The sequence below is a fragment of the Cololabis saira genome, chromosome 11, assembly GCF_033807715.1.
Source record: "Cololabis saira isolate AMF1-May2022 chromosome 11, fColSai1.1, whole genome shotgun sequence".
Lineage (NCBI taxonomy): Eukaryota > Metazoa > Chordata > Actinopteri > Beloniformes > Belonidae > Cololabis > Cololabis saira.
The window spans coordinates 30,294,878-30,321,717 of record NC_084597.1 but is presented as its reverse complement, the minus strand read 5'-3'; the positions used below and the strand labels follow the sequence as shown (position 1 = coordinate 30,321,717).

General features: G+C 42.7%; 1 protein-coding gene across 1 annotated transcript in view; it reads right to left on the bottom strand.

The window, feature by feature from the left end:
• Window positions 1-26,840, bottom strand: part of trabd2a (TraB domain containing 2A) — a 112,330-nt gene that overhangs the window by 37,442 nt on the left and 48,048 nt on the right. The window contains exons 3-4 of the mRNA XM_061734336.1: window positions 14,695-14,841; window positions 14,185-14,359 (exon numbers count right to left, since the gene is read on the bottom strand). Coding sequence (XP_061590320.1) covers window positions 14,185-14,359; window positions 14,695-14,841 — 322 coding nt within the window. The remainder of the gene's footprint in view (window positions 1-14,184; window positions 14,360-14,694; window positions 14,842-26,840) is intronic.

Sequence of the window (26,840 nt, the reverse complement as noted above, 5' to 3'; positions counted from 1 at the left end):
ATAGCCCAGGACTGTTGCATGTTTTTGTGAGGGTAGCTCCCATTAGCTACCCAAGGGAACACGGGGAGAACATACAAACTCCACACAGAAAGATCCTTTCGCCAACCCCACCCAGGGTGTGGGCACTGAAGTCATGGGAGAACTAACACGCACTTCAGCGCCCACAGCGTCCCCGGCGGGAATCGAACCCAGGACCTTCTTGCTGTGAGACGGCCGCACTACCTGCTGCGCCACCGTGCCCCGTAATCGTGTAATTTATGCCATTCCTTCGGCAGTTAATACGGCCCGAACCGTAATGCACACCCAGGTGAGTTATACATCAAAATGTCCGTCTCCATCCTGCAATGACGCGCATTACTTTTCTCTTTCAAAAGCGTTACCGTGGCGACGATAGACGCCAAAAACCGTGCCCCCCCCCTTCATCTGATTGGTCTATATTTGATACTTCCTACTTTCTGCAATAATTTTTGAATGGTTTGACATAAAGACACGTGGATGGTGTCATCGTACTCGGTATTGAGTACTTGACCTTCATTGGCATGAATTAGCCCCACCCCTTCTTCTGATTGGTCGATATTTTATAATCCCTATCTTCTGCCATAACTTTTGAATGGTTTGACATAGAGAGTCGTGGGTGGTGTCATCCGCTAAATGTCCAGGCCTGAAGACATCTACATGCAAGTCAAAGAAGCGCTTCCACTGCAGCACGCCTGAACGTGCACATGGGTGCAAGGGCCCGTTCATTGCTGCTTGCAGCTTTAATTTGTTTTATTTTTTAACTTTGGTTTCTGAACAGGTTTCTGGCAAATTCCCTATTGATTTCACTTCTGTCTCAGTTATATAGTATTATTCTAAGCAGTATCAAGTTACAGATGTGGCTTTGTATGAAACTTATTTTTTATTAAGTTATTGAGTAACTCCTTTGCCACAATAAATGGTTCTCAGTCGGTATACTGCTCTGATTATTAAAACATTAAGGAACTACTTTCCTGCTACAGTACAGAACTACCACACACTCTGAAATGCCAAAGTGCCCTGGGTGATTTCATATCAACATTGGTCATGTGGCACATCTCTTGGTCCAAGACAGCCATTTATCAAAGCCTACCCACTGCGCTAAACAGCTTGCTAAGGAAGGGCTATTCACTTCAGTGAGGCTCTACCAAGCTAAATAGCAGAAGATCCAAAGGCAGACCTTAATTGTCTGTGAAAAGAGTCAAACATTTCATAGTACAGTAAGCGTTACAGCCTGTCAACCACACTAGCAATTACTCTGCCACAAACATTTAAATATGTGGTTTTGAGTGGAGTTTGAGGAGAACCACGGTGTGCTAAGCAGATTCAGGCTGAGGCCGTTACACAGATTCATTCAAGTTCAGCCTGGACAAGAGAGAGAATTTTTGAGCACGACAGAAACGGAGCCCCCGATTTCACCAATATATAAACACATTTTTGTTACCTCAGTCAGGGGAGCCAGGGTATGGCAGAAATTATGAAGAGAACAATGATTCAGACTGTGTACACGATCGAGTTACTGTACCTATGCAGCAGAGAAATAACCTCTTCCATATGCTGCTTCTTCAACATTATCATTCATGATGATTACTGGTTCTGGTATTTCAGACAAGAACGTGAGGTGGAGGAGACGTACTTCCCTGAGATATTTACTTAAAGCAGCACAACGTAACTTTCAGCTTTTCTGAGTTCGGCGGCATCTTTTGGACAAAAGCGGTAGTGCTTTACCAGAAAGAACACTACGTTTCCCATGAGCACCAGCGCGTACTGCCGGAAAACTCCTGTCCCGTCGCGTGCATTTGTTTTGAGAGAAGACTGGACGCTTTTCTGTTTCACCAAGTGAACAGACGGAGCGCAAAAAAAAAGATGTTAAACTACTGGAAAGGAACTGGAATTTACCGGGATACCTTAAACAAGGAAGCCAGGGAGCGGTATATGGAGAAAATAATGATACAGACCACCCCAGACCATGACAGAGGTGTCATTAAACCTGTTGGAAGTTGATGTACCATCACAATGACTCTGGAAATATGATATTAAGGTGGAAAAGTTACGTAGTGTCGCTTTAAAGGAGCATGAGGCTCCTTTTAAGAAATGAGACTCTCTAGCGCCACCCTTCACCACGACGGCCGTCGGGGGTACTGCAGCCAACAGTGAAGCCGGCACGGGAGAACGGGGAGAACGCGCATGCAGCGTCATGTGACGTCACATCCGCAGCCCAGCGCGGGAAATTCGGGCCCGGAATTGCAGCACATTTTGCAGCATACAGCCTGTTCAAGGCAACGGAGAGATACACTAGAGAGCTCATTATTTTTGGTTAGGAACGCTTCATCTGATATTATTACTAGAAAACTTAAAACGTATACGAATTTTGTTCATAAATCCTGCCTCAATCCTGCCTCATGCTCCTTTAAGTAATGGTAAAGGATACTGACGCATGACAATGCACCAAAATCTTAATATTTCTATGTCTCCAAATATACAGTCAAAACAAGCTCTGACCACTTTTTTGATATAAATTTGAGTAAAGGCTGATTTGGGATTTCAGGATTTTGGGGTTGGTGTTCTTTTAGTTACCTCAAAGACAAAACGCTAAACATGCCATGGAAGCATAATTAGTTTTGTACTGCAGATGTAAGGACTGCGTTTTTAAATAACTATACAAATCCCAAACAGCAACTACTGGGTGGTCAATGGCACCTGTGCTGCATTAATGTGACATTACTGTAAGCAGCTCTTATCATGTTAGTCTTGCTCTTTCACTTTGTTCATTCCTGCCTCCTCTGTGTTCTGCATAATGGAACTTAAACTGTTGTGGTGTATGGTTATTGTGGTTGGGTTTTAAGTGTGTCTACTTTTGTCATACTTGTTTTTTTAGTTTCATGTTTTACTAGTATCTGGGTTTGGTTTAATGTTGGTGTTTTTGGGTCTTGTTTTCTTGCCTCTGTCCTCTTCAGTTTGTTAACTCAACTTCCTGTTTAACTTTGAAGGTCTGTCTTTGTCTTCCCATTTTTCTTGTTGTTGCCTTGGCCTCATCTCCCTGATTCTTTGGACCTGTGTCTCGTCAGTCCTGAGAGTTTATCGAGTCTTGTCTTCCCATTCCTCCTTGCTGGACCGTCTGTTTTTCAATGTCTGTGTTTCTACTCATCTGTTTTGTTTTCTATCTATAGTTTTTTAGTTTACTACTATTTCAAGTGAATGACTTTTTATGGTTTGGATACCTGCCTATGCAGCAGTTTTTCCTGTGCAAGTTTCTGGACAACAAATTGAGATGTACATTGAATTTAAGAAGACAAAGAAAATAGTAAGTTTTGACTGTCCAAACCACAGGTCTCTTTGTAATAAGTCTAGTCTTACTAAATGTTTTGCTGTTTTGCAACAAACCAAAAACTTGATTTCATTGAGGAAAGAAAAATAACTGAATAACTTCTCCATTCACAATTTAAGCAGTATTGTCTACAAAAGCCTTGATAAATCTCCTGATGTATTTTTGCTGCAGACTGAGCCAAATCTACAACTATTATCGTAAAGCTTGAGTATTAAAATGTGACATCTGTGTGATGACACCCGATTTCATGATGGTCTCTACTTACAGGGTGTGTTTACACTTGTAGCTTAGTATATTTGGCCCACACCAAAGCAGAAAAAGACACATTTAGTTTAATATCACGAGAAAGTCTTTTCAACACTGGTCTTTCAAGACACCAACAGAGGGAATGTTGAAAAAGTCTAGCTCTAGTTGGACAGATGGTTAAGTTCATTTGAAAGCAGACCGAGAACTGCAATGGGGTCGGACTGAGGTTCTGTTGACAGCATTCACATTCCCCCATGACATGAAACAGACTACAACATCAGGGCAACTGAACAAGAATGAATTTTAGGTGAAACAGGTATGCCAAATGTGAGCGCACCGCTAAGCCTGATTTATCCCTCAGTGTCAAAACTATGCCATATCTACAGCGTAGGTGTGAAACCAACAGCATAGGCTGCTGCATAGCTTGATATCTACCTCACTCCAAATGTAACCATGTTGCCTTAACACAAACCGCAACAAATGTATTAGTAATGTTGATGTTTTTTGTTCAAATTCCCTTTCGTGTGAAATATATATTGTGGTATATTCACATATTTGGGTACTCCGTTACCCAAAGGAAACTCGAGCTCATAGACTGCAAAAAAATGTATTATGCATTGGTCACATACCCAATAGATTTCTGAAGAGCCCCTTTGAAGACACTTTTCTTCATAGTGAGCACAGCCATGTTGCCAAAGAAACCGATAGGAACAAACTCACCATTTGTCAATCAAAGTTAGCTGTGGATACCAGCTCCTTCAGCGGATCCCTGCCAAATAGCTGCAGTGGTACTAGCAGGTATTTACAGCCCAATATGCAATTTAAACTGTAGACTTGATGGCTCTAAATATGTGTATTTCTGCTCTAAAGTTGGACATTTTAACATGGGAGTCATAGGAGATTGACTCAGTTTTGGAGTCAGCCTCTAGTGGTCAGTCAGGGAACTGCTACAAGTCTTAGTTCCACATGCAGGACATGCAGAAAAGGTAAAGCATAAATTAGTGCCATGAGAGGACTGAATAAGGACAATTTGTTTAAGGGAAACACTATGAACAAAAAATTTGCAAAGATATCTATTCAACCAGGGCATCGAGTGAGTTGTAATACAGAATGTCAGTATGTCAGTTTTCTTGTGTGTCTGTGTGATTTTCCATGTTAAATAGTCCTGAGCAGGTGCAATTAAGGACTCTTATTGGCCTCTTACTTTCTTGTATTATTGTTTTCAGTAGCAACAACAGCTTTTGTTAACTCTAGTAAAAGCTTTGTTTAGGACATAGTTGTAATTTTGCTGTTGTTATTTACAATTAAAGAGACATTTAAAAAATGTTACATCTGTGCTTCAGTGCATAGTTTTGGGTATTTCGAGTGATGACCAAGTCAAAACCTCAAACAAAAATATAATTATCACAACAATGTCACTTAATTTTGGCCAGCATGTATTTAAAAACATTTATTTCAGAGATACATTGAGATTTTCAGAATATTATGACATCACAGACCCAGATCAAACTAAATTTATCAAGCTTCATTCTTTTTAGTACTGTCATATTTAGATGCTTATTAAAATCAAACTGTTGAAAATTGGCCGCTCGGTGGAGCAGTGGGTTAAGCAGCGGGCCATATACTGAGGCTACAGTCCTCCTGCAGCGGTCGCGGGTTCGAATCCAGCCTGCGCACCTTTGCTGCGTGTCTTCCCTGTTCTCTTTCTCTACCCCTTTCCAGTCTGCATCTCAATAAAGGGCCACTACAGCCCAAAAAAATCTTAAAAAAAAAAAAAAAAAAAAAAGAAGACTATGTATAAAAAAAATCAGCATACATGAATATAAACTAATATAAACAACTTAAGATACAGACAACAGCTATTGTATAACCTCTTACAAACTCAAGTAAACACATTGTGATAAAAGGCCAGAATAGGTCTCATTTAGGCCATTTGTCAAATGCATAGCTTTGCAACATCTATCACTGAAGCTTTGAGAGTTATATACAATAAATTATGATGTTATTCCAGTTTGTACATTACACAAATGCAGTTGAAATTTCCCCTTTCCCCTTTTCCTCCTTGCCCTAGTTGTAACCTGCACGTATGTCATGTAATAACTTTTTCCACTCCCCAAGTGTCAATACTGGTAGCATAACAAGAAGTTAATTTATCATGATTTAGGAATATCAACAATTATAGTTGATACATAAGATTTGGATACTGGCTGTTGTTTCTTGTGCTATTTGAGATTTTTCTGGTATTGACAAATTGCAGAAAAAAATTGCTTAAAAAAACGTTATCATGGCAACAGTCAAACAGTCGAGGCATTCAGCTTAGCTTCTGTAAACACAAATACTCGGAACACCCAAATACTTTTATATCCTCATTTTTCTTTGTCAAAGTCCAAAGACGATTTAACCAGAAAATTTGAAAGGGAGTGAATTATCACACATAAATAGCTTTGTTAACTTGTTGCAGCAATAAAGCTTACTGAAGGCAAAAAATGAAAACCCAGAGCAATTTTCAGTATTTTTAGTATCAATCAGGACTCTGCAGGATAATTGCATCTTTAAACAGAAGGAAAAAATGTGCTTGATATGCCACAACTCATTCAAACAGCAAAAAGCTTGCAGGATTACAACATAGGGGTGAAAAATGCAGTACTTTCTGTTCAGACATCCTTTTGTAGTTATTCAAACCAACATGAGATGGTCACTGATAAGTCTTACAGCTGATGGTTACAGGGAAGTAAGTATGCTGGCAAAATGGGCTCCATTGTATTGAGGACGTGTGTTTTTGTGTATGTGCGTGGAAGTGTGTCCTCTGACCCTTTCAGGGATAATTAGGGACACGTTTTCCCCGGTTGGTCTCAGGAGCGGCTTCTGGCTGGGGCTGGGGCTTGTATGTGAATATACATACGTGTGTGTGTGTGTGTGTGTGTGTGTGTGTGTGTGTGTGTGTGTGTGTGTGTGTGTGTGTGTGTGTGTACACGTGTGTGTGTACCCCAATGTGCCCCATTCCATTCGTTGTACATGTCGACCCAACCTGCCCTCCGTATGTCTACAACTGGTGCTTGTGGGCTGATTGGCCATATCACTTTCACTCTTCAGCTTAGACACACACATGCATGTGCACACACACTGAAATACACACAGAAGCACACACCTTTAGAGACCAAGCCCTTGTAAAGGCACCTCCTTAGGGACATGTCGTGAAATGTACTCCTTGTTAGAGCTTGTGTGTGTGTGTGTGTGTGTGTGTGTGTGTGTGTGTGTGTGTGTGTGTGTGTGTGTGTGTGTGTGTGTGTGTGTGTGTGTGTGTGTGTGTGTGTGTGTGTGTGTGTGTGTGTGTGTGTGTGTGTGTGTGTGTGTGTGTCTGCTTTTCCTCAGCTGTTTCCTGCCAGCTCAGAGACCAACAGACTGTGAAGGTCTCTTACTTTCCTTCTGCTAAAAGCTCACTGCTTTTCTAGTTGGAACTAACCAATGGAAACTCTGGCAGAGACTGCTTTTCTTTTTTCTTTCTTTTTTTTTGTCACCATCATTATAAAAAGGATCTAACATTATAAAGGATGCCACCAATATTTGATCCTCTCTTCTCACACAGGGAATTCTTAATAAAACCTACATATCTTTCACATCATGAACAATATTCAGTTTTGTTAATCCAGCAACCGGGTGAATAAAAAGTGTTATAATGGAATATTGGAGAAGGGGTAGGATAAAATACGTTTTACTTTTCAGTAGTGCTGTCAAGCGATTAAAAAAATTGAGAGATTAATAAATTAAGATCTGTAATTAATTAATATAATTAATCTCTATTTTAATCGCACTTAAAAATTGCTAAGAAAAGCCCTCAACTTGAGGTGTTTTCCTTTATATTCATTACATTATTGTGGCAGATCAAACGATTGATATATAACAAAAAAGTGGCTTTATAAAGTAATTTATTAATTTTTTTAACAGACTTGAACAGATGCAGTCCTAGCCATTTACATCAACTTGGCAAAAACACTCGCCACTTGCTCTCCTCGAGTTTAGTTGGCGAGGAGCGTTGCTGTGGCTCGATACATTGCTAACATCGCAGCAAAGATTGGGGCTGCGCTCGCAACCGGGTGCTTTGCGTTTATCACTCACTCACTCACTCACTCACTCACTCACTCACTCACTCACTCACTCACTCACTCACTCACTCACTCACTCACTCACTCACTCACTCACTCACTCACTCACTCACTCACTCACTCACTCCTGACTCCTGACTCCTCTCAATGTGAAGAAGCAGCGGCTCGACTCCGAGCTCCTCCCGGGTGACCGAACTCCTCACCCTATCTCTAAGGGAGCGTCCAGCCACCCTGCGGAGGAAACTCATCTCGGCCACTTGTATCTGCGATCTTGTCCTTTCGGTCACTACCCAAAGTTCATGACCATAGGTGAGGGTGGGTGCGTAGATTGACCAGTAAATCGAGAGCTTCGCCTTTCGACTCAGCTCCTTCTTCACCACGACGGTCCGGTGCATCGACCGCATAACTGCGGATGCTGCACCGATCCGTCTGTCAATCTCCCGCTCCATCGTTCCCTCACTCGTGAACAAGATCCCGAGATACTTGTACTCCTCCACCTGAGGCAGGACTTCTCCACCCACCCGGAGAAGGCATGCCACCCTTTCCCGATGGAGAACCATGGCCTCGGTTTTGGAGGTGCTGATTCTCATCCCTGCCGCGTCGCACTCGGCCTCAAACCGCCCCAGCACATGCTGAAGGTCCCGGTCCGATGAAGCCAACAGGACAACATCATCTGCAAAAAGCAGATACGAAATCCTGAGGTTCCCAAACCGGATCCCCTCCGGCCCCTTGCTACGCCTAGAAATCCTGTCCATAAGAATTATGAACAGGACCGGTGACAAAGGGCAGCCCTGCTGGAGTCCAACATGCACCGGGAACAAGTCTGACTTACTGCCGGCAATGCGAACCAAACTCCTGCTCCGATCATACAGAGACCGGACAGCCCTTAATAGAGGGCCCCGGACTCTATACTCACTGAGCACCCCCCACAGAATGGCACGAGGGACACGGTCAAATGCCTTCTTCAGATCCACAAAACACATGTAGACTGGTTGGGCAAACTCCCATGAACCCTCGAGCACCCTGCGGAGGGTATAGACCTGGTCCAGTGTTCCACGACCGGGACGAAAACCGCATTGTTCCTCCTGAATCCGAGGTTCAACTATCGGCCGTAATCTCCTCTCCAGTACCCTGGCGTAGACTTTCCCGGGGAGGCTGAGAAGTGTGATCCCCCTATAGTTGGAACACACTTTCCGGTCCCCCTTTTTAAACAGAGGGACCACCACCCCAGTTTGCCACTCCAGTGGTGCTGTCCCCTTCCTCCATGCAATGTTGCAGAGGCATGTCAACCAAGACAGCCCTACGACATCCAGAGACTTGAGGTACTCAGGGCGAATCTCATCCACCCCCGGTGCCCTGCCGCTGAGGAGCTTACGAACCACCTCAGTGACCTCGGCTTGGGTGATGGATGAGCATGTCCCCGAGACCTCACCCTCTGCTTCCTCAGTGGAAGGCATGTCAGTCGGGTTGAGGAGATCCTCGAAGTATTCCTTCCACCGTCCGACAATGTCCCCAGTCGAGGTCAACAGCTCCCCACCCGCACCATAAACGGTGCCGGCAGAGTACTGCTTCCCCCTTCTGAAGCGCCGAACGGTCCTCCAGAATTTCCTCGAGGCCGCCCGAAAGTCTTCCTCCATGGCCTCCCCGAACTCCTCCCAGACCCGAGTTTTTGCCTCCAGGACTGCCCGAGCCGCGGCTCGCTTGGCCTGCCGTTACCTATCTACTGCGTCAGGAGTCCCACAGGCCAACATAGCCCTGTAGGACTCCTTCTTCAGTCTGACGGCATCCTGTACTTCCGGTGCCCACCACCGGATTCTAGGATTGCCGCCACAACAGGCACCGGAGACCTTGCGTCCACAACTTCGAGCCGCCGCGTCGACAATGGAGGCAGAGAACATGGTCCACTCGGACTCGATGTCCCCCGCCTCCCCCGGGATCTGAGAGAAGTTCTCTCGGAGATGGGAGTTGAAGATGTCCCTGACAGAGGGCTCAGCCAGACGTTCCCAACAGACCCTCACAATCCGTTTGGGTCTGCCCGGTCTGTCCAACCTCCTCCTCCGCCAGCGCATCCAACTCACCACCAGGTGGTGATCAGTTGACAGCTCAGCCCCTCTCTTCACCCGAGTGTCCAAGACATGCGGCCGAAGGTCAGATGAAACAACAACAAAGTCGATCATTGACCTCCGGCCTAGGGTGTCCTGGTGCCACGTGCACTGATGGACACCCTTATGTTTGAACACGGTGTTCGTTATGGACAAACTGTGACTAGCACAGAAGTCCAACAACAAAACGCTGCTCGGGTTCAGATCGGGGAGGCCGTTACTCCCAATCACGCCTCTCCAGGTATCACTGTCATTGGCCACGTGAGCGTTGAAGTCCCCCAGTAGAACAATGGAGTCCCCAGTTGGAGCACTATCCAGTACTCCTCCCAGTGACCTCAAGAAGGCCGGGTACTCTGCACTGCTGTTCGGCCCGTAGGCACAAACAACAGTGAGAGACCTTTTCCCGACCCGAAGGCGCAGGGAAGCGACCCTCTCGTTCACCGGGGTGAACTCCAACACATGGCGACTGAGCTGAGGGGCTATAAACAAGCCTACACCAGCCCGCCGCCTCTCACCCTGGGCAACTCCAGAGTAGTGGAGAGTCCAGCCCCTTTCAAGGAGCTGGGCTCCAGAGCCCAAGCTATGTGTGGAGGTGAGCCCGACTATCTCTAGCCGGTATCTCTCAACCTCACGCACAAGCTCCAGCTCCTTCCCCCCCAGCGAGGTGACATTCCATTTCCCCACTGTGAGGGTTTTGGTCCGGGGATTGGGTCGTCGAGGCACCCCGCCACCAGCCTCTCATGGACCTTCCTGCGGGTGGTGGGCCTACAGGAAGGCGGGCCCATGTCGCCCGGCCGGGTCCCACGGGCAAAGACCCGGCCACCAGGCGCTCACCTATGAGCCCCAACCCCAGGCCTGGCTCCAGGGAGGGGCCCCGGTGACGCCGATCCGGGCGACGTAGCGGTCCTTGGTCTTGTCTTATCCATTGATTGGCTTGTGAGCTTTGCGTTTATGTGGTAGGCTAAACCTGAGCTGCTTCGGTGGTAAGGAAAGTCCTTTCCACAAAGAACACATATAACTTATCAATGGTGCCGTCGGAGCCTTTTAGAAATATAAATGTCCCATTCACTGGACCGACAACTTTCACATGCTCCTCCATTTTCACTTGTCCGCCACTCACAGTTCCTCCCCTGTCCAGCTACAATGGGAACCTGCCAGCGTATGCTAAAAAAGCCCAAACACAGTGACATACAGTTGTGTGAAAAAGTGTTTGCCCCCTTCCTGATTTCTTTTTTTTTTTTGCATGTTTGTCACACCTAAATGTTTCAAATTTAAATATTAGACAAAGATAACACAAGTAAACACAAAATGCAGTTTTTAATTGAAGGTTTTTATTATTAAGGGGGAAGAAAAATCCAAACCCACATGGCCCTGTGTGAAAAAGTGATTGCCCATTAGCAGCTGCCCCTTAGCAGCAACAACTGCAATCAAGCATTTGTGATAACTGGCAATGAGTCTTTTACAGCTGTGGAGGAATTTTGGCACACTCATCTTTGCAGAATTGTTATAATTCAGCCACATTGGAGGGTTTTTGAGCATGAACCGCCTTTTTAAAGTCATGCCACAGCATCTCAATTGGATTCAGGTAGGCCACTCCCAAGTCTTCATTTTGTTTTTCTTAAGGCATTCAGAGGTGGACTTGCTGGTGTGTTTTTGGATCATTGTCCTGCTGCAGAACTCAAGTGCGCTTCAGCTTGAGGTCACGAACAGATGGCCGGACATTCTCTTTCAGGATTTTTTGGAGGACAGCAGAATTCGTGGTTCCATTTACCACAGCAAGTCTTCCAGGTCCTGAGGCAGCAAAACAGCCCCAGACCATCACACTACCACCCCCATATTTTACTGTTTGGGTATCCACTATTTGTGGATAATGGCTCTCACTGTGGTTCGCTAGAGTCCCAATGCTTTAGAAATGGCTTTGTAGCATTTTCCAGACTGACTCAGTTACTTTGTTTCTCATTTCTGAATTTCTTTGGATCACAGCATGATGTCTAGCTTTTGAGGATCTTTTGGTCGACTTCACTCTGTCAGGCAGGTCCTCTTTAAGTGATTTCTTGATTGAGAAAAGGTGTGGCAGTAATCAGGCCTGGGTGTGGCTAGAGAAATTGAACTCAGCTTTCCAAAGATGTGATAAACCACAGTTCATTTGGGGGGAAGCAATCACTTTTTTCTTTTTTTTGTGTTTACTTGTGTTATGTTTGTCTAATATTTAAATTTGTTTGAGGATCTGAAACATTTAAGTGTGACAAACATGCAAAAAAAAATAAAATAAAATAAAATAATAATAATATATATATATATATATATATATATATATATATATATATATATATATATATATATATATATATATATATATATATATATATATATATATATATATATATATATATATATATATCGCAGACTCAAGTCTCTTATCATTATCATCATCATCTTATCTTTGAAACCTATGATGTTGCTGCATAGTTGAAGAGGAATTATAAGGGTTATACTGGTTCTTCTAAATGATACAAACAGGCCACAAGTCTGTTTATTGGATCCCTGCCGAAACAGTCGCAGAGCTGCCAGCAGATGTTTAGATCAGATTATTTCATTTCACTTGTTGACTCAGTCAGGTTTAGCCCACGCTGGATTCGTACAAACTGCTGATAGCTTCGGTAAGCATGGTAGCATGACAATAACGATGAGGAAGTGATAAGGGCTAGCCAGTGCCTAAGCTGATTGTCAATCAATCATGTTAGAAACAAATGTATGGCTTTATACTAACTCAAAGAGTTATACTAACTCTTATACTAACTCTCGAGTTGTCATGGGTGTGAAAACAAACGTTTGAGACCTAAATTGGTTTTTGAACCAGGCTTTAAAAATGTTTATATCTGTTCTAAAGTTGGAGATTTTAACATGGGAGTCAAAGGAGATGGACTCGCTTTTGCAGCCAGCCTCTAGAGGTCGGTAACGAATAGGGATATGTAACAAATCTTAGGTCCATTAGATCAGAGTTGTCAAACTAATTTTCATTTCAGGCCACATCAAGATCATGAGTGAGCTCTAAGGGTCGGTTGTGGCAGTACTTAAGGTTGCTGCATGATGGAGAGCGCTGCTTTGATTAGACAATTATGACTTTCAATCTCTTGAGGGCCACATAAATAGTTATGGCGGGCCAGATTTGACCCGCAGGCCTTGGATTTGAAACGTGTGCATTGGCGCTTGGTTCAGAGCACATAAAATCATTTTTAAATAGTGGGAACTGCTGAAATTGTAAATCCTTAATGACAAAATAATTACATACATTTTTTTGACATGACTGATGTTACATTTTCTGTACTGGCTTCTACATCACAGCTCAGTAAAAAGCAAATTTGCATCACATTTTGTTAAACTGGTTGGATAGATAGTTTTTTATCTCCTTTCCAGAATAGCATTTATAACAAGGAGGACATGACTAAGTTCTTTGATAAATGAACAAGTATGCAGTACTTGATAATTCCTGTCGAACCTAGATTATGTCTGTTACATATATACCCTGAAGACTTTGGTGCAAATGCAAAGAAAAGAAAGCTCATAGATTTTTGTTTATTACAAGTAAAAAGGGTAATAGCCTTGAAATGGAAGGATGTTCAGAGTCCTAATTCCACCCAGTGGTTGAAAGAGATGTCTTCACACCTAGTATTGGAAAAATTAACATACATTCTAAGAGGTAAAGTTGGAGAATTTAATGACATGTGGTCACCCTTTTTACGTTTTATGGACAATCTGCCCAATGATTCTCATGGACAAAGATTAGATGACGATTAATTATTATTTTTATTTATTTATTTTTTATCTTATTCTTTACTTTTGATTATTATTACTAGTTATTTTATGTATTCACATATTTTCTGTTGAGTACTTTTGCTGAGGACCCTGGGGGGGAGGTTGGGGAGGGGTGGGTGTTTTTGGGCTTGTTATGTATGTTTTGTATGTTTGTTATAAGAGTGAAAATCAATAAACAGAATTTGGAGAAAAAAAAGTATGCAGTACTTAATGCTTAATGAGTTTTTTGTCTTGATTTTTATCGTGAAATAGTAAAAAACCTTGGATGCTTCTTGTCACACAAATTGGGATGGGAAAATGTGTGTATTTCTGATCTGGTATAGCAGCAGGCAGGGCCTGCTTGTCAATGACAGGCTGCTGGCTTTTCACATAAAAAGTCCTGAGGCGCTCTTTAAATATCGGTGGAACCATAGTCATATATTACATCATGTCTTAATAGGCAACAAATATAGAGCAGACAGCACATTTACATGAGTTATTCAGTGACCAATATCATAATGTTTTGAAAGAGTCTTCCTCTTATCTGTTTAACTAATGTATGTGTTTGCCATTAATAGTGTAATAAAACACCAACCTGCTCCAAAGGCAAAGAAGAAGCTCTTGTCAGGGTGCTCCTCAAGGAGCGCCTTGACCCTCTTCCCCATCCTTTCATTCCTCTTGTAAATGAGTTCCTGTCTGAAGTAGCTGTCTATTTCCTTGGCAGTCACCTGCTCTCTGGCTGGCAGCGTCACATTATTGAAGTTAGGGACCTATAATTGCATGGAAAAAGGTTCAGGTGGATACAAAAAAAAAAAAACAGATACCTGTCAAACATTTCTCTCAAACCTGCATTAGTACACTTGTCATTTAAAGGAAGTACAGAAGACCTAATGTGATTATAGAGACCCTGACACGAGGTGGAGGGGGACGGTGAAACTGGTAAGAAGGTCAAGGGTGACAGAAAAAGGTCACGGGTCATGTCACTGGGACAAACATAAGGTCAAGGGGTCAAAATGGCTCTTAGATTATTAACTAGAGTAAAAATAGTGATATGCCTACATAGAAAAGATAAGATACAATAAGATAAGGACTTGGAGGGACCAACCTGTGAGGTGTCATGACTGAAGATGATGGAGTTGAGATCTCCACAGTTGTAGTGCCTGATAAGGTCCTCAGTGGTGTAAGGGACCCGTAAACTTCCTGCTCTCAAAGACTCCTGCTGTAATAATGTCTGGTTTAGGGCAAAGATCACCTAGAATGAGACAGCCAGTGAATTGTCAATTTATTACCTTGGTACAAACCCAAAGTCAAACTTCCTTCTAAAAAGAAAAAAAAGAACATTTGCAAATACAGTAGACAAGTGAACCCCCCTCCCCCTGTATAAATGGTAATTAATCATTTGGGATATCTGGCTCAAACCAGCAATGCACGGAGAATGTCATGACGCAATTTCCGTCATTTCCGCTTCTTCTTCCTATATCCAAATTCAAAAGAACAACAATAACAGCAGCACGGCAGATAATGAACAGCCCAGTACAAGTCGTTTTGTTTCTCAGCCCTGTAGGCTACGCCTTTTTCAGCGTCTTCCAGCGGTGCTTGATCTGGTCTGGCGTTCATACAAATCCTGCTTCGTGCAAGTTTTCGCTCACCTTTTTGTAAATCTCGCTATCCCGGTACTTGCTACCGTCTACAACTGACAAAATGTTCATATCTTTCATTACATTTATGAAGTGATTAGTCTCCTCCTCACTCCAAAGGTGTGACGTGGTCTTGGGTTTCGTCATGTTTATAAGAAATTCCTGCACTCAAAAGAGCAAGATTCCTTGTGAAAAGAACATGCGCAGAAAACAAATTCATGTTCATTTTGATGAGGATATCCCGTTAGGCGTTTACATGACCAAATATTCGGGTTAAAAATGGAGTAACACAGGGGTCATATTCTGGTTTTTAAAAATTCTGGTTATTCAAAGGGGTTATTGGTGTTTACATGGCCGTGCGCAACCAGGTTATTGCTAATATTCTTGTTAGAAAAGGGTTATTGACTGCATGTAAACGTAGTCAAAGAAAACACAGAGATGACAAACACAAGTTTCTTTCACATCTCTCATGTATCATTTACTGAAATTCCTGCAGATTGATTTCAGTCTAAGACTTTTGAGCTTGTTTATACTGCAATCTAATATCTGTTGTGGGCCAATTGCATGCAGTCTAATTTTGCATGTATCAGTAACACATTAAAACTTAATTTCACTTCATAAAGATGATCTATTTTCTTAATGTCATAGACACTAAAATTGGTTTTGCATTTCACAGTACAATTTTATATCTCTCACATGTACTCTTGACAAAACCAAAACCAAAAACTGAGAAATTGTTCAGCCTCTGTAGCAGCGTTTATCAACTCTGCTGTGCTGTGGCAATAGCACAGGAGGTGCAACATTTCATTCCATGGGTGCACCACCTTGGGAGGTAGTAACAGAACCCCGCGGGGGTGAAATAAGGGTTGTGTGAATTGGCATCGTGGAAAGGTGTATAAGAGGCACAAGGATGCCTGCAAACCACGTGCATAGGATGAAATCAATCTGTTCACAAGGATGGCGAGACAGCTGTGGACTGGACTGGAGGAAAGGAATGTCTTTGGATTGTGGACGCCAATCCAAAGGCAAACACTGGGGAGGGAATATAGTGGCTTCCTGGGATCATTGTGAATGCAGAGCTGGAGTGACGACCGAAATACATACTGGAGTGGAATACATCAGCTGGAGTGGAGATATTTGCTGTGCAAAAGAGCCTTAGAGCGATGACTGACAGCATAGCATAATTCTATTGAAAAAGGCAAAAATAATTTGCCTGCTGGTATTTAAGACGGGAGTCTTGTAAAGGCAATGCTGAAAGTATCCCAAAAACTGAAGGTTGCACTATTAGTACTGCTCTATTGTTAAAGAAGCGTATGCTATTGTTATGACAACCAAAGCAGCCAGGTTGGTGTTTTTTAGAAACACAAATCCTACCTAATCATCTGAGCAATTCTCTGAGAAAACTCAAACATGGAGATAACATTCGAGAAATAAATCAAATGTCTGCAGTCTGAACAAAACCTTAGACGGAGAGAACCCAAATTACATTTTTATAGGTAGATATTTTAGTCTGCAAAAGTGGAAAGCTGACCAACATAGATTCCTTGACGATAAGACTTGAACGAGATAACCGAATTTGCTGCAAACTAGACAAAAATGTTAGTTGTTACAGAATCCAAGAAAATGAGAAAAAACGTCTGTTTATTTTGATTTCATTTTATGTTTTTATTCAGTCTAAAGAAATATAAACAAGAATATGATTCTAAGCAGAAGGAAAGAGTTAAGTGAGTCAGTGTTTCAGAGTTCCTAAATGAACTACACCAAAGAAGGCCGCTTGAGTTTATCCTGCCAAAACCCTCTCAGCGTTGCTGCAGAGGTTCAGCTATTGTGTGAGCGTGAAATCGGCCAGTGTTTGGTGGAGGAGCCCTGGCGTGCCCGCCGCCTATGATCAGTCTCGCAAACAGACATAAAAGCGAAAGTCCACACACACCGAGGCTGAGGCTGACACACACACAGATAGCATCACCACTCACCTCAGCACACAGTCTTCTTGTGACAACCCCATCACACACACACACGTCCAAAACTTTCACGCTGCAAGACATTGATCTTAATTTCCATGAAAGAGGAATGTTTGTATGGTTTATTTGTTACTCAAAGGGAACAATCAGTCATAGTGAAGATGTGTTTTGTCAGCTGTGGCACTATGTAAATGGTGAGTTTGGTGTGGGTGTGTGTTATTACAATTCAGCATGCGTCTGTACAGTACATATTTGAGCGAGCATGTATAGAGTCAAATTTTGGCTCAAAATAAATTCTGTTTTGATGGACATACCCATATACCAATCACACCAACCCAAGCAGAAGTTTTTGTTGTTGTTTTTTTTTTTTTTTTGTCCTCATGTTCTGTTTTATGAGGTGCTCAGCTTCAGTGTAGCAGAGAAGAAGAGGGCAGTGTGGAGCAGATGCCTTCTTGTCGTGGGACAAAGAACCCCTCCATCACCCTCTCTTCTCTTCCCTTCTGTGCTCCGTCCAGCTTTTATCGGCCGCGCATCAAAGTGTTGCTCTGCATATGAAAAGGGATCTGTCTTTATGCCACACAAATTAGCCTATCGCCACCCCTCCCCGACTCATTTCACAAAAAACACCCTTCACATCTGTGCCATGTCCGTGAAGGAAGGCCCTCATCTGCAGGGTCTCCCCCTCTTTTTTATAAGCTCTCTCCACTCCTCTTTCTCCACTCGCCATGCCTTTGAGCCCCTTAAATTATGGTACAGGGGGTTGGGGGTGCGGGGGGTCGGTCATATATAAGTAGATAAAAAGAAGGGCTGATAAAAAGGAATGGAGAAAGATGCATAGGAGCTAAACGCTAACACTAAGTACGTGAGAAAGGATACAGAAAAATCAGAGAAGGATGTAAAAGAGAGAACCCTAACGAATAGTTTCTTTCTTTCTGCAGTGATCCTTCTCTTTCTGTTAGTGCACTTTGGGTCAATGGGTGCATTTTCCCACTCGGATCCTTTCATCAGGTCCTCCCGTTCTTCTTTTCCTCTACTGCTGTCCACTAACCCACCCCCTCCTGCATACACACAGAGACATGCAGACACACCCCTAGCTGATATCAAAGCAAGCGGAGCCAATGAAAGTCAATAATTGTCCTTTGTCATGGAAATGTCCCCTCTTCTTAAAATGGAGTGGGGTGGGTGTGCACATCTAGAGCAAACATCATCACAGTCAGATTCCCACATGTGGATATTTGAAGTGTTCAGCAGCTTGGTTGAAAAAGCTTGCACTCAAGAGTACGTTTGCTTACAGCATAAAAGGTGAGAGCAGGCTTGTGGAGTATAGTTAACAAGGAACAGCATTAATTACAGCTCTAAAAATCAACTGCATCATGTCAAAAGATGTTGCTTGAGTCCCAATCAGCCCAAATAGCAACAAAAAATTAAAGATGCATACAAACCAAGAGCTCAGGTTAGGAGGTTGAATCAAAACAAAAAAAAAATTCTATCCACACCAAAACCCATTTCAGTTTGTGAATGAAACTGTTACCATGGATGAACTTAGCCAAAACATTTGGAAATTATGACATACTTGGGCAAATTTGCTCCATGATTTGCTCTTTCAGGGTCACTACCCATCCTTCTTTAATTTGCCAAGCCCAAATCATATGAGTGTCACTGGAGGTGACAATACTGCAATTCCCTTTGCAGAAGGAAAACCATTATAAGAGCAATTTGCAGCAATTATTATTGTAGATAGTTTTTTTTTTTTTTTTTAATAAAGATGGATTAAGGTGGATGTAGCATAAGAATCAATTTCCACCAAACTCAAAACACCTGTGCTGCAAATACAATACTTGCAGGTCTTGGAACAAAAACAGAAAAGGTCTGCACAGAAGACAACAGAATTTGCTGTATGTATACAAAAAATGGACACATAAGATGGTCAATGCCCATGAAGCAAGATTTTTCAAGATATCGTATTCAAAAGATAAAGTTGGAACACATCTGAAATGGAAGGAACCAACGTATCATTCAAACCTACTCCAAGCCATAGCTCTGACAACTGTGGCAGCAGTCACAAAATAATACATTCCTCACTTGCCTTAGGTAAATTTCCATCAGCCTTCAAACAAGTTATGATCATACCACTGTTTTAAAAAAAAAACCTCATTCAACCCTGCTCTGGTTGAGAGCTATTGGCTCGTCTCCCTGCTTCCCTTCCTTTCCACAGTAATGGAATGAGAAGCTTCTAAACAGGCCATTGGCTTCCTTACACAATAATAATCTTCTTGATATAAAGTTGTGTGAAAAAGTGTTTGCCCCCTACCCGATTTCTTATTTTTTTGCATGTTTGTCACGCTTAAATGTTTCAGATCATCAACAAATTTAAATATTAGACAAAGATAACACAAGTAAACACAAAATGCAGTTTTTAAATGAATGTTTTTATTATTAAGGGGAAAGAAAAATCCGAACGTACATGGCCCTGTGTGAAAAAGTGATTGCCCCCTAAACCTAATAACTGGTTGGACCACCCTTAGCAGCAACAACTGCAATCAAGCGTTTGCGATAACTGACAACTAACTCTGTTTTTACAGCGCTGTAGAGGAATTTTGTGTCCAATCATCTTTGCAGAATTGTTGTAATTCAGCCACATTGGAGGGTTTTTGAGCATGAACCGCCTTTTAAAAGTCATGCCACAGCATCTCAATGGGATTCAGGTCGGGACTTTGACCACGCCAATCCCAAGTCTTCATTTTGTTTTTCTTAAGGCATTCAGAGGTGGACTTGCTGGTGTGTTTTGGATCATTGTCCTGCTGCAGAACCCAAGTGGCTTCAGCTTGAGGTCAGAACAGATGGCTGGACATTCTCCTTCAGGACTTTTTGGAAGACAGCTGAATTCATGGTTCCATTTACCACAGCAAGTCTTCCAGGTCCTGAAGCAGCAAAACAGCCCCAGACCATCACACTACCACCACCATATTTTACTATTGGTCCTTTTCTGAAATGCCGTGTTACTTTTACGCCGGATGTAATGGACATACACCTTCCAAAAAGTTAAACTTTTGTCTCGTCAGTCCACAGAGTATTTTCCCAAAAGTCTTGGGGATCATCAAGATGTTGGCAAAACTGAGACGAGCATTTATGTTCTTTTTGCTCAGCAGTGGTTTTCGTCTTGGAACTCTGCCATGCAGGCCATTTTTGCCCAGTCTCTTTCTTATGGTGGAGTCATGAACAATGACCTTAATTTAGGCAAGTGAGGCCTGCAGTTCTTTGGATGTTGTTCTGGGGTCTTTTGTGACCTCTTGGATGAGTCGTTGCTGCGTTCTTGGGGTAATTTTGGTCGGCCGGCCACTCCTGGGAAGGTTCACCACTGTTCCATGTTTTCTCCATTTGTGGATAATGGCTCTCACTGTGGTTCGCTGGAGTCCCAAAGCTTTAGAAATGGCTTCGTAACCTTTTCCAGACTGACAGAGCTAAATTACTTTGTTTCATTTACATTTGTTCCTGAATTTTTTTGGATCACAGCATGATGTCTAGCTTTTGAGGATCTTTTGGTCTACTTCACTCTGTCAGGCAGGTCCTCTTTAAGTGATTTCTTGATTGAGAACCAGTCTGGCAGTAATCAGGCCTGGGTGTGGCTAGAGAAATTGAACTCAGCTTTCCAAAGATGTGATAGACCACAGTTAATTTATGTTTTAACAGGAGGGGGATCACACAGGGCTATGTAGGTTTGGATTTCTTTTCCCCTTAATAATAAAAACCTTCATTTAAAAAATGTATTTTGTGTTAACTTGTGTTATCTTTGTTTAATATTTAAACGTGTTTAATGATCTGAAACATTTAAGTGTGACAAACATGCAAAAAAATAAGAAATCGGGAAGGGAGCAAACACTTTTTCACAAAATTGTACATCAGTCTGGTTTCATAAAGCACCATTCCACTGAAACGGCTCTACTGTCTGTGAAAGAGGCCCTAAGATGGCCGTGGGTTTCATCCCTACCCTGATCAGGAAGCTGAGAGCCAAAAGCTGTTTTAATTCCTGCTGTAGTGCTGTTAATATGGCAGTTTATTAAGTCTTAATATTTTTTTCAGGCGTAAAAGTAACCTTTAAAATCCCCAACCTGGGCTCAGTTTATCCAAATAACGCCTGTTAAGAAATTTGACTCGAGAGCCGGCAGCCCGGGGCACAGCAGCTCCTCACGGCTCAACCTGCGCCATCTTCCCGGGGGAGAAACCTGCAGCTCTGTTGAGAATTACGCTGGATGAAAAAAATCATTTAGGAAGATAAATGTTGGTTTAATAGATGAAATCTATCAGTTGTAGCTACGCCTGTTAAGAAATTACGGCGCGCGTTGCCGCGTACATCAACGCAGAGCCTAGGGCGAGGGGGAGTATTGGGACGCACCTCAAGTGTTGCTGCTGGCTTCTCAAGCCTTTCTTGGACAAAGAACTTGGGTGTCAGATGACCAGTTATCTTGTCTGACCATGTTGCCTCAGTGTTCCTCGTGCCACTATGCTCTCTACAATATTAAAAAAAATAAGACCATAGTAGACTCACTATGCAACTCAACTCTCTATACAGGACATGGTTACATTCCTTCATAATTACTCCTATGCCCTCCTAGCTGGTCTTCCAGCTTGTGCGATCAAACAACTATAAAGGATCCAGAAAGCATTGCTGCAGCTAATCTTTAATCAACCCAGATGAGCACATCTCACACCTCTGTTCATTGAGCTTCACTGGCTACCTGTATCTGGTCAGATAAAACACAAGTCTCTGTCACTTTGCTTATGGGAACTCAATTGTACAGGCTTACACCACTTGATAAGCACTGTGCTCTTTATAAACTCTTCTTCAAGAACAGAGACTGTCCTTGCCCTCTTCTTATACAAGGCGATCTCAGTCAAGACTGTTCAACACATTCGTCAATGGTACAACAAGTTACCTGTGGCAACAAGAGCAGAGTCATCCCTCTGTACGTTCAAGGTGTTGAAAACTTTCATTTTCCGAGAACTGCCCTCCCTCTTGACTTCCTGAGTTGCACTTGAATGTAATTTTAGTGGCACTTAGTTGCACTTTATTGGGCCACAGTCTTGTGTTGAACATGGAAAAACTTGATGTCAATTCTGAGGCCTAGTTCTGAGGCCTAACTCTGAGGCCAGTCTTTGATTTCTTACAGCCGACTGCATGGTTCGAAACAAAGGAACTTCCATAATGACTCAAAGCCCCAGCAGGCTTTGCATTTACGGCCCTTGGTGATAAAGAATAACGTCCTCATTGGGCATGAACCCCAAAATGCAGGAGGGGCCTTTGTCGATTTTTGGCAGCCCGGGCTCAGCTATAAAGAGCAGGCTCCCCCCTTTCTCACTTTCTTTTTTCTCTTTTCCTCCTATCTTGATCTCTTCTACCTCTGACCTGTCCACGGTCCATGGAGTTCTCTGTGAGCTATGAAGAATCCCACAGCTCCTATTTTAGCATGCAGAGCTACTAGCTATGGGCCGGCCTTCTCAATTATCGTGGCTGAAGAAGCGTCTACAGTCTGCAGCGTCGCAACGAGTGACCCGCAAACGTTCCGAGCCCCAGATGAGCCGAACGAGGGAACCTTGCCTCGATGTGCCCTTGGACCGACCTGGAGCTGAAGGAGGCCCAGCTGCTCTGCCCATGCTGCATCCCCTCATCCACACAAAGACAAGGAGAGCAGGAGAGAGAGAGCCACTCTTCGTCAGGATCACCTGTGGAGCGTAACCATCCAGCTGTTCACCAAGGAACGCTGACCGGCCAGACCAAACCACCTTTTTCTTCAACTACAAAGATCGACGTAAGAGGCTGTATTGTGTCTTGGCAGAGAAACATAGTTAACACATTTAACTAGTTTAGTTTTATGTTGTAAGCCGAACCACTGATCCCGTCACAACTGTGTTTATTAGTTTAAGTGTATTTGTTTATTTTATCATTTGTCTACTGCTGCATCCACATTGCTGGATCTTGATGACATGTTCTTCCACAACAGAAAACAAAGTCCTTCCTCATTTCCCAGCTGAATGACCATAGCACACATGTGAAGTTAGTTTCACATTGGTGCGTCTCTGTGTGGGAAACATCAGAAGAGCTTGGTCTTTTGGTAGTGAAGAGTTATTCTAGTGTCTTGGGTTTTACTTTTCTCCTCTCATCCTCTCCTATTAACCCCTCCACACACGCGCACTCTTATCTTGGCCATAAAGCCTCAGAGTTTGTTTTTCACCGGATGAGACAAAATCTCGTCCGCCATTTTGAATCACGCGAGACTCAGTCACCACGTGACTTTGTCAGCCATCTTTACACACACACACACACACACACACACACACACACACACACACACACACACACACACACACACACACACACACACACACACACACACACACACACACACACACACACACACACACACACACGTATATAATCTGAAGTTTGTGTTAATGTTTAGTTAGTTGTTGTTTATTTGTGTTAATGTTTAGTTAGTTGTTGTTTACGTGTAGTTTAGGCATCGGAATTTATCCCAAGTGTTGTTTCACTATCTTTTAACACGTGTAAATACATTCTGATTCATTTGAATGAGAGAAGTTGTTTGTGTTTATTTTACATATTTGTCACAGCTGCTGGTTGCAAAGGTCTGTGCTCGGACTCCTTCCTTCCTCCCCTGGCAACAGGCTTGCACGTATGGAATAACAGTTACCTTGAGACTGATTTTGCTGTTCAGTTATTGTTTTCCTGATAAGTCAGGTGGTGCCCCGTTTTGATTGATTCATTTTGATAAGTAATCTTCTTTATTAATTATTAATAATTATCGAAAGACAATTCTTAAAGGAGCTTGAGGCAGGATTGAGGCAGGATTTATGAAAAAAATTCGTATACGTTTTAAGTTTTCTAGTAATAATGTCAGATGAACCAAACCAAACCAAAAAGAATGAGCTCTCTAGCGTATCTCTCCGTTGCCTTGAACAGGCTGTGTGCTGCAAAATGTGCTATAATTCGGAGGCCGAATTTCCCGCACTGTCCTGCGGATGTGACGGCTCATCCGGGCGGCTGTACAGACACTGCAGAATTTGGTTGCTTTCCTCCTTCTCTGAGTTGGCAGGCTGAGGGGAGACCACTTTATATATGTTAAAGCAAGAAAAAACGTGTTTTTCATAATAGGTCCCCCTTAATTTCCAATTCATTTGTAGTGGGACTCTAAAATGGGAGCATGTGTGTGCCTGCATGCAACTAGTATTCCTCATCCTGTGACTGATAGTGTGTAGATGAGTAGAAAACCATGTGTTACAACAAGTGTTCTTCAAAGGTAGTTCATCCATCTATCCACACACACAGACACACACGCACTTTAAGCCAATTCAAAGAGTCTTGGCCATCTCCCAAGAACAAATGAAGACTTCCAAACGCTTCCCTCTTTCCTCCTTCCTTTGAGATGTTATCACAGTAATACAATTCTCCTTCTCTCCTTCTCTCTGTCATACACATACAATAAAGTGTTATATGAAAGGAGAGAAGTATATAGTTTCTACAAGAAATAAGTAAGGAAAAAAAAGATCCAATGACGGATGGAGGGAGAGAAAGAAAGAAAGAAAGAAAGAAAGAAAGAAAGAAAGAAAGAAAGAAAGAAAGAAAGAAAGAAAGAAAGAAAGAAAGAAAGAAAGAAAGAAAGAAAGAAAGAAAGAAAGAAAGAAAGAAAGAAAGAAAGAAAGAGACCAATGTTGATGTAATCAATGAAATCTTGGTGGAGAAAAGGATTGGAAGACTTTAGAAGTTAAGAATGATATTACCAGTTAAAGGGAAAGTTTGGTTTTTTTACAACCTGGACCTTATTTCTGGCATTTTTTATGGTTGTATACTCACCCAGAGGTGTTTGGTGTCATTTGGAGTCCTTCGGAAGATATTAGGAGTTTTTTGCGAGCCGCTTCTCCATATAACGGTAGCGCATAGGGCACTCGCGGGACACAGACGATGCAGCGTCTAAATAACACATTATTGCCGCAAAACTCTTCATTTCTTTTATGAATCACTACATCTGCTTCTGACCATCTTCCAGGACCTGTTGTCTTCATCCGGGGTTGTCTGTGTAACAAATAAATCCGTTTGTAAACAAGAACTCTGAACTCATGACGTCATCTCTGTGCGCGCACTCTGTCCTCCGTTCAGTGAGCTCTTCAGCCGTATACTCTGGCTCAAAACGGTAAGGACGTCCATCATATTCAAAGTCGTCGTCCACAACCTCAGAATTTGACAAATATTCAGACATGTTTCAAATAACTAACAGTAAACTAACAGTAAACTAACAGTAGCGAACTCCAGCTGTACACGGAGCTGGGTCTGGGATGCGCACACAGAGATGACGTCATGAGTTCAGAGGTCTTGTTTACAAACTGATTTATTTGTTACACAGACAACCCCGGATGAAGACAACAGGTCCTGGAAGCAGATCTAGTGATTCATAAAAGAAATGAAGAGTTTCGCGGCAATCATGTGTTATTTAGACGCTGCATCGTCTGTGTCCCGCGGTGCCCCCTTGCGCTACCATTATATGGAGAAGCGGCTCGCAAAAAACTCCTAATATCTTCCGAAGGACTCCAAATGACACCAAACACCTCTGGGTGAGTATACAACCATAAAAAATGCCAGAAATAAGGTCCAGGTTGTAAAAAACCAAAGTTTCCCTTTAAATTTTAAAAGTCATAACACTTTCAGGATTTTACAGAGTTTGTGACTAATTTTTCAGGTTGTATATATATTAGGGGTGTCAAATTAGCGTGTTAACTTTTTCTGTTTGCGAGTTGCCTTTATTTTGAGATCTGTGTTTGTGCGGTGGGGTTCTTGTGCTTGAATTGTTAGGGGTGGAAAACAATGGTCAGTCACACCTTGAAGTTGACATTGATTGGCTGCCCCTGTGTTTGGGCTTGTTTAGCAGATGCTGGTAGGCTCCTGTTGAAGCTGGACAGGCATGGGGCATGGCGGTGAGTAGAGGAGAAGAGAAGTGAAAATGGAGGAGCATGTGAAAGTTGTCGGTCCAGTGAATGGTAGTTTACATTTCTAAAACGCCCCGACAGCACCATTGATTAAGGTAGAGATATGTGTTCTTTGTGGAAAGGACTTGTGGAAAGGACTTACCACTGAAGCAGCTGAAGTTTAGCCTACCAAATAAACGCAGAGCACCCGCTATATATGTTGTACTATACTGGTTTTCCATTGTGGGTTGTACAACACAAATGATGCTAACATATTTTCTAAGCTACAGCTTCAGTTGATATTCCATTTGAGTTGAATCTATGCGGAACTAGACACCTCATCCACTAATTTGACACACAATAATCATAGGATATAGGCCTGCACCTTATATGGACATGCCTTTCATGTGCAATGGACACTAATAAATCAATGCTACGGTCAGTCAAGGAAATACAACCTTTCCTCAGTTTGGCTGCAGACAAAAGACGAGTGTTACAACAATCAAACATCCCACTGCCTGTGCTGGAAAACAAAATGCCTACTAGTTGTACCAAGAGACAGTAATGGCACTTCCATTAGCACTTACTCAGCCCGGCTCGGCTCGCCTCCACTCAGTTTGGCGCTTTTACACTAGGGGTCGAGGCGTGCCGAGTAGTGACTTTTTCTGTAACTACTCTGC